Source organism: Micromys minutus, assembly GCF_963924665.1.
Source record: "Micromys minutus genome assembly, chromosome: 24".
Lineage (NCBI taxonomy): Eukaryota > Metazoa > Chordata > Mammalia > Rodentia > Muridae > Micromys > Micromys minutus.
This window is the reverse complement of record NC_137959.1, coordinates 34,464,799-34,473,780: the sequence shown is the minus strand read 5'-3', so window position 1 is coordinate 34,473,780 and position 8,982 is coordinate 34,464,799. Positions and strand designations below refer to the sequence as shown.

Sequence of the window (8,982 nt, the reverse complement as noted above, 5' to 3'; positions counted from 1 at the left end):
TCAAAAGGTTGCTAGGAAAGAGTATTAACTCTGCTCTACCCACCTGATACTGCCACTGAGATACTCCCTCCAGGCCCTGCGTTCCAGCAGCTATGTACCTGGCCCCTCCTAAAAAGGCCAAGATTAAGGGGATGTCAGTTAACTCTACTGTAAAGAACACTTCAGCGATGCCCAAGTGCCTGTGACTCTTGGTTCTAATCCCTAACAAACACCAGCAGTGGCACAAGAAGCCAGGATTCCTGATAATCATAAAAACCTGGAAACTGAGAACTTTGTCCTCTACCTTCAGGGTCTGCAGCTAAACCTGTGGAACTAAAGTAGAATAGATTTAAAGGGGGGAAAGAAAGCACATTCAGGTTTTTGGTGCTGTTTTTACATGGATATGGAAGACCTCACAAGAAATGGGAAGACAGCTGGCAAATACAGATAAACGAGAAAAAGCACCCAAGAGAGTGCTTAGAGGTGAGTGCTTACGTATTAAATTGCAGCGAGATTAAATTATGACCATGTGTCAAGGCAGAGGAGCCTGGGCTAGGTAGAGTTGGGTGGAGAGTGGGGGAAGGCTAAGGGTTTGTCCAGACTTAGTCTAGACTGGCAATAAGAACGGATCCTTCCTCCTGGTACAGGAAGTATATGTTTCACAGAGACCTCACTTTCATCTGCTTTTAGGAAAAAGGACAGAATTGGCTGTGGTGGCCTATGCCTATAATCTTAGCACTCAGGAAACGAAAAAGAAATGGAGACAGAGACGTGGGGAGAGAGTTCAGGTACCTTGACTGGAAGTAGGTAATGTACCACAGTGAATATATTTAAATTTTCTTTTCCGAACTCCACTACCCAGGGCTCAGCCAAAGGATGGACTACGGTGAAAGAAGCAATGGTCTGTGATTCAGTAGAGCAAGTGGAACCTCGTGTATGTGCCTCAGTACACAGGGGCCTTGCACAGAGCAGACAAGAAAAGACCTAAGGAGATCCCTGTTATGATGGTTGAAAGCACATGTTCGTGTTCATCATCATGAGAATGCTACATGACAAGGAACTTTGATCCCCAGGATCAAATAGTTTTCTATTCTGTGAATTTCGCCTCAATTTATAAAAGTTTTAAAATTGTTAAAGATAGCAAGGAGCCAGCTGATGGCAGTGCATGCCTTTAATCCCAGTGCACCAGGGAGGACAAGAAGAGGCAGACAGATCTCTGAGTTTGAGGCCAGTGTGGTTGACAGTTCCAGGACAGCTAGGACTACATAGAGAAACCTTGTCCTGAAAAAAACAAAAATACACAAAAAAGGTAGCAAGGTATAGTGGCACATCTTAGTACTGAAAAGGCCACTGAAAAGTGACTCACTCTGAGTTTGAGACCAGCCTGGTCTACATGGCAAGTTCCAGGACAGCCAGGGCTACATAAAGAAACCATGTCTTTAAAACCTAAAAGAAAAGTGAACTATCAAGTTGCACACTCTCTCTCTCCCTCCCTCCCTCCCTCCCTCCCTCCTTCCCTCTCTCCCTCCCTCCCTCTCTCTCTCTCTCTCTCTCTCTCTCTCTCTCTCTCTCTCTCTCTCTCTCTCTCTCCCTCCCTCTCTAAAAAGCAGATTTGAGGGTCTAGAGAGATGGCTTATCAGCACTTGCTGCTGTTCAGAAGACACAGATCTAATTCCCAGCACCCACATAGAGGCTAACAACCATCTGTAACTAGTTCCAGAGGATTCTGTGCCCACTCCTGGCCTCTGCAGGCCCCAGCCATGTATGTAATGCACATGCATAGCAAACAGATAAAACACCCATACACATAGCATGAAAATAAATTTTAAATTTTAAAAAGCACATCTGAGCTCAGTGGATAACCATAAGGACCTGAAGTTGGCCCCAACACTAATGTAAAAACCAGGTAAGACAGCTCATATCTGGGTCCCAAGCATGACAGACAGGGACGGTCAAACAATCTCTGGAGCCCAGTGGCTAGGCAGTCTTAAGTTGGCAAGTTCAGTGAGACTGTCCCAAAAAAATAAGGTGGGAAGAAACTGAGGAAGATAACAAATGTCAACCTCTAGTCTCTTCACAGCGTGGGTGTACACATGAGTGTGCGTGTGCGCGCTCTTACACAGAGAGAGGGAGAGAAGGAAAGAGAAGCAGGTTTAGGGGCTGACTGGGGATGCTGAGGAGACGGGGCCAGGCCAAGTGCCCCTTCCCAGAACAGCTGTGATCGAACTTGTGCTAGTCGGTGGTGTGAATCCTGCCGAGTTGGCCTCCCCTTGCTGACAGCCCTGACAGATGTACAGAGATGGGTCATCAACAGCCCATATGTTAGAAAGATGCTATAGCAGGTCCCGGCTTGTTAGATGCAAAATAAATGGTCCCTGACCTGGATAAATGAATTTCAGATTTGCAGATGCCAACACGAATCACAGTCTGTCCAGTTTTTCTAGCAGAAGTTATGTGTGGAATGTTCTATATTCAAACTGTCCCCAGGCCCTGAGGCCATCAGTATGACCTGAGACCTCAGTGGGTACCCTCCCTCAGTGAGAGGAATGGCTGAACTGACTGAGGGGACAGGAATGTCGCTGTCCTTTGTCCCAGTCTTATTTAGGAGGGCGAGCAGCTCTCCTGCAGTGAACACATCTGCCCTGTGGAACTGACCAACCAATGGAAAACGCTTTCTGTTCTTTTCTGCTATTGTTTGTTTTGGTTTTATTGGGTTTTGTTTGAGAGGAGGGCTCCTGTAGCCTAGGCCAGCCTTGAACTTTCTGTGTAGCTGAGGGTGACTCTGAACTTCTGATTCCCTGCCTCCACCTCCCGTGTGCTGAATTATAGTTATATGCCACCATGCCCAGTTTATGTGGGGCCATGCTCATCAGACCTAGGGCTTTGTGCATGCTGGGCCAGAACTCTACTGGCTTAGCGAAGGCCCCTGCTTTTGGTTTTTGAGGTACAGTGTTTTGGAACTCCTGGCAGGCCTGGAACTCTGACTGTATAGTCAAGGGTGACTTTGGACTCCTGATCCATTGGCACCCCCCTATAACATACCAGGATTACAGGCATACGTCATCATGCCTCCTAGAAGGCATTTTACAGTTCTGGGTGTCTGAAGGTGTCATCTCGGACTACCCCTTTTACTGCAGTCTAAGGGTCTCTATGGCCCTGCCACTTAAGATCATCATGGGATTTCTGAGTGTGACACTCAAGCAAGGGAATGCCTCATTGTCTACACACCTCTCTCTCATCCTTAAATCAACATGGTCTGCCGTGTGACAGAGCCAGCTGCAAGCAACTGGCCAGCGCAGGAGCTTGGCTAGTGGGTTATGAACACAGCCAGCAAAGAACATCCCCAAGTGAAATAATAAAACAAAGCAGTGTTTGGCTATTACGTTCCTATAACAAGAGTCCTGAAAACCTTGGAATTTGCCCTCTTCTGTATGCTAATAAAAGGCCCATGTGATTGGAGAGTTGGAACTTTGAACTCTGATCTCCGGACAAGAGAAAGCACCTCCCCTTAGATCTAGTGCAGTCACCAGTGACCAGTCCTAACAAAGTGATAAGATCAGCATTAAAACCCATTAACGAGGTTCTAGAAGTTGGAGCCCATCCTATGTGTTTGGGAAGAGACTTGTGCTGACAATCTTTCCAAACTCTTACCTACTTTTTTGTTTGGCTCTTTATTTGCATTCTATGTAATAAACTCTATTGTAAGTAGAGAAATTTTCTGAGCTTACAAGTTCTCGAAAATTATCAAACAATAGGAAAAGGGGTCATGGGAACCCCCAGATTTGCAGTCCACTGGGCAGAAAGTGCATGGCCTGAACATCTCATTTGTAGTTGGGGTTTGGGACAGTCTTGTGGGAACAAGTCCTTACTGTGTGGGTAGTTCGGGTCAGAACTGAATCAGATTGTTGGATAGCCAGTTGATGTTGGGAGAATTGGTTTGGAGAAAACTCACATACACCTCACTTTTGTCTAGCTCATCCCTTAAATATTTTATCCTTCCTGGGGACTCTGTGGTGCATAAACATACCTAGATTTAAACTTAGTTTAACTGACAAGCCCTCTGCCTCTTCTGACCCCATTTCTGCATCTGTAGAATGAAGGGGGCATTGAGTAATCTCTAGGTGGAATTTGGTTTTGTGGTTTGGGTTTCTGGTTTTTGTTCTTTTGTTTAAGAGACAGAGTACTAAGTAGGCTACTCATGCTAACCCCAGGTAATTGGGCTCCAATCATCCTTCCTCAGCTCCTCAGATGAGACTACATGTGTATTACCGCCATTCAACTCATCTTGGAAATGAATGTGTGCGACTGGGAGATTTTTAGGCACACCAGTGTTTGAGAAACACTACCTATGGCCTTATGGCCTTCCTACCTGTATAAAATATTTCAAAGCCTTCAGCTATATATTTGAGAAAATTACATCTCCCTTTACCCCTGCCATTTTAAATAATCCATGGTCTCAAACTCCTGCCACATTATCAAAACCACAATGAGTTGAACCAGCCATCCCTGGTCCCTTCTGTATCCGCTGAGACTTATCTACAAGAAGAGTTGGTCCTTTCCTAAATCCTTGGAGTCCCGGCAAAGAACTAAGCTGAAACCTCCTGAGTTCTCAGGAACTTAAAGAAGCAGCTGAAGTCAGACCTGGGAAGCAGACAAGAGATACAAGTAACAAAACTGAAGTTCCCAACCAGCACAGCTGAGGAGGAAATGCTTTTCTGCCAGGTTGGCAACAGATGGTAAGACCAACACGTGTGCAACAGCTAAGGTGAGTGTGTAGTGTGTCCGATGTGTTGCCCTGCCATTTGGAGAGTAACCCAACCACCAGATGCTGGCCACCCCGTCACGTGAGTAGTGTGTGGGTTCTTCTGCTCCTGACCAGTACAGGCCAGCCTGAGGTTTTCCTTCTTTTCTCCTGCCGCCTGTTCGGATATTCCCCCTATTGCTATGCTATTCTGATTATAGGAGGGCTCTGTTCATTGAAACTTAGACGACAAGGGCCTGGGGGTGTCGCTCCAGCAAGTCAAATGCTTAGCATTCTTGAGGTTCTAGATTCAATCCCCACCAACCCCTCCCCGGCCCAAGAAAAACTGAAAACCAAAATTAAAGAGTGTAAATCTCACATTATCTTGTAACAACAAACGGTCTATAGACTTTAGGACATTTTTTTTCCCAAAATAATGAGTCTTTATTGGCCTCCGCTACTTGAGGGGGATGAATCGGGAGGAGTGGGTGGCACCAATACCGGGCCGGCCGTGCTTCACGGGCTTGTAGGTGATGGAGAACTCGCCCAGGTAGTGACCGATCATCTCTGGTTTGATCTCCACCTGGTTGAAGGTCTTGCCGTTGTACACACCCACCATGCTGCCGACCATCTCAGGCAGAATGATCATGTCCCTCAGGTGGGTCTTTACCACCTCGGGCTTCTCCATGGGTGGCGCCTCCTTCTTGGCCTTTCTCAAGCGCTTGAGCAGTGAGTGCTGTTTCCGCCTCAGGCCACGGTTCAGGCGCCACCTCTGGCGGGCGCTATACAGCTGCATCAGCTGCTCATAGGACATGTCCAGCAGTTGGTCGAGGTCCACGCCACGGTAGGTGAACTTGCGGAAGGTCCGCTTCTTCTTCTGCTCCACTTAAGCCATCTTGGCGGCGGCTCGGAAAAGCAGGACATTTTTTTCTTTTAATATAATTGGGGTCCACGTCCTTACGTGACATAATACAGGAGGCACCCATCACACATGGCTATTTGCATTTTTATTTTGAGTTTCAGTTTTATTTTTAATTATTTATTTTCACTTCATGTGCATTGGTGTTTTGCTTGTTATATGTCAGGGTTAGGGTGTTAGAACCCCTGGAACTGGAGTTACAGATAGTTTTGAGATGCCATTTGGGTGTTGGGTACTGAACCCAGATCTTCCGGGAAAGCATGGAGTGCTCTTAACCTCTGAGCCATGTCTCCTGCCCTGTATTTAAGAGTTAATACATTAGGGCCAGTGAAATGGCTCAGGAGGTGAAGGGCTTGCTGTACAATCCTGACAACTTGAGTTCAATTCTCAGAACCCCTATTGGAAAGAGCCTGAAAGTTCCCTCTAACCTCTCCGCACCTGCACATCAGCATGCACAGTAATAAACATTTATTAAGGTTATTGGCTGGTGAGGTAGCTCAGCAGGTAAAAGCTCTTCAAGACCGAAGAACTGAGATCACTGGAACTCATCTGGTAGAAGAAGAGAACCAGCTCCAGTGATTTTTTTTTTTTTTTTTATTTATTCATGTATATGAGTACACTGTCACTGCCTTCGGAAGATCAGTCAGTGCTTTTAACAGCTGAGCCATTTCTCCAATCCTCCAGTGATGGTTTTTAAAACTTAATACGTTAAAATAAAAATACTGAGAGTCGGGTATGGTAGCATATGTCTTAGTTTTTGTTTTTTGGTGTGTTTTTTGTTTGTTTGGTTGGTTGGTTGGTTGGTTTCTTTTGATCCATTTGGCTGTCCTGGAACTCACTATGTAGACCAGACTGGCCTTGAACTCACAGAAATCCACCTGCCTCTGCCTTCCCAGTGCTGGGACTGAAGGTGTATATCACTAGTTCTGGTCGAGTGCACATTTCTAATCCCAAGACTTGGAGGACAGATGCTGGCTGATCTGTATGAGTTTGCCACCCTCGTCTGCCATGAATGCAAAGTAAGACCCTGTTCTGAAGTAAAATTAAAATGGGGCTGAGGATGTAGTTCAGTTGGTAGAGTGCTTGCCTGTCATGCACAAAGCCATAGTTCAGCCTTTGACATCATATAAAACTAGGTGGGGTTGGAGAGATGGTTCAGCGGTTAAAAGCACTGACTCTCTTCCAAAGGTCCTGAGTTCAATTCCCAGCAACCACATGGTGGCTCACAACCATCTGTAATGGGATCCGATGCCCTCTTCTGGTGTCTGAAGACAGCTACAGTGTACATAAAATAAATAAATACTAAAAAAAATAAAAAAATAAATAAAAAAATAAACAGGTGAAATTGGGACATGTGCTCCCAGAACTTGGGAGGTGGAGGCCACTGGCTACAAAAGTTAAAGCTGCATTGTGAGTGAATTTAAAGCTAGCTTGGGATACTTGAGAGTTTGTAAATAAAACAAGTCCTATCTTACCAACCCGTAATTTTATTTTAAAAATTTAAGATTAGGGCTGAAGAGATGACTCAGCGGTTAAGAGTGCTGACTGCTCTTCCAGAGGTCCTGAGTTCAATTCTCAGCACCCACATGGTGGCTCACAACCATCTGTAATGAGATCTGATGCCCTCTTCTGGTGTCTGAAAACAACTACAGTGTACATATATATAATAAATAAATAAATCTTTAAAAATGCATCACTGGCAGTATATCTCTATAGCATGACACTGGCCTAGCTTTTATTTGTAAGGAAGGCTTGGGGTTCAGTTCCCAACTCACACACACAACAGACCACATACACCACACTACATGAACCACACACCACACACACATCACACACATACATATACCATACTACATGTACCACACACAACATACACACCATGCACACATATATACCACACACATACCATATGCACACATAACACACACACACACACACACACACAATGGAACTTTGCAGATCCTCAAAAGCACTTTTGAAACCAAAGACAGAAAACGCCCAATGGTCACATGTACTGAGTGTTTGTGTGGGGGTCATTGCTGCCACTGAAGAATTCTGTCATACTGCACCACCATATGCCATTTTGACGGTCTTGTTTTTATTTTTATTTTATTTTTATTTTTTATTTTCAGTTTTTCTCTCTGCAACAGCTCTGGTGGTCCTAAAACTCCCTCTGGAGACCAGGCTGGTCTTGAACTCTCAGAGAGATCCACCTGCCTCTGACTTCCAAGTGCTGGGAAGGTCTTGTTTTCATACCAGCTCCTTGGGTATTCAAAGTAAGCATTGCACCTCCAGCTACATCTCTAATTCTCCTTTTTGTTTTTGTTTTTGTTTTGTTTTGTTTTCAGACAAGGTCTCACTATGTAGAAGAACCCAGGCTGGCCTCAAACCTCTGATGAAAACTCAGTTTTTAAGGACTACATACCATAATTTGTTTTATTGATCTTCTGGTCTTGGTCATTTAGGAAACATGATTTATTTTGAATAGTGCTGTGTTGAACTGTCTTGTTAGCTCTTTATCTGCCCACCTAGTTATTTCTAGATCATTTTTACATGGTGATGTTCTGCCAGGGAAGGGATGTATTTTCAGGATTTTGAAATAGAACAAAAGCCCACATACACATGGAAGATGAGTAATGCTCTACTCAGTGATGACCTGGTCAGGGAAGAAATAAAGAAATTAAAGACATTTTAGAATTTAATGAAAATGAAGGCACAACATATTCAAACTTATGGGATACAAGAGGAAAACTTATAGCTCTTAGTGCCTCCAAAAAGAAACTGCAGACAGCATATACTAACAGCTTGACAACACAGTTGAAAGCTCTAGAACAAAAAGAAGCAAATATACCCAAGAGGAGTAGACGGCAGGAAATAATCAAACTCAAAGCTGAAATCAATCAAATAGAAATAAAAAGAACTATACAAATAATCAACAAAACCAGGAGCTGGTTCTTTGAAAAAATCAACAAGATAGGCAAAACCTTAGCCAGACTAACCAGAAGGCACAGAGACAGTATTCAGATTAACAAAATCAGAAATGAAAAGGGAGACATAACAACAGAAACTTAGAAAATTCAAAAAATTATCAGATCCTACTACAAAAGCCTATACTCAACAAAACTGAAAAATCTGGAGGTAATGGACCATTTTCTAGACAGATACTAGGTACCAAAGTTAAATCAGGATTAGATAAAGCATCTAAACAGTCCCATAACTCCTAAAAAAATAGAAGCAGTCATCAAAAGTCTTCCAACCAGAAGAAGCCCATGGTAGATGGGTTTAATGCAAAATTCTATCAGACCTTCATAGAAGACCTAATACCAATACTCTCCAAACTATT

The 8,982-nt window shown here is 44.1% G+C and overlaps 1 protein-coding gene across 1 annotated transcript; it reads right to left on the bottom strand.

The window, feature by feature from the left end:
• Positions 1–5,150: 5,150 nt before the first annotated feature.
• LOC308436207 (small ribosomal subunit protein uS19-like) lies at positions 5,151–5,615 on the bottom strand. Its single transcript, XM_080937048.1, has one exon. It carries the CDS (start codon positions 5,532–5,534, stop codon positions 5,178–5,180), a length of 357 nt encoding a protein of 118 aa, XP_080793174.1. The 5' UTR covers positions 5,535–5,615; the 3' UTR covers positions 5,151–5,177.
• Between the last annotated feature and the right edge of the window lie 3,367 nt (positions 5,616–8,982).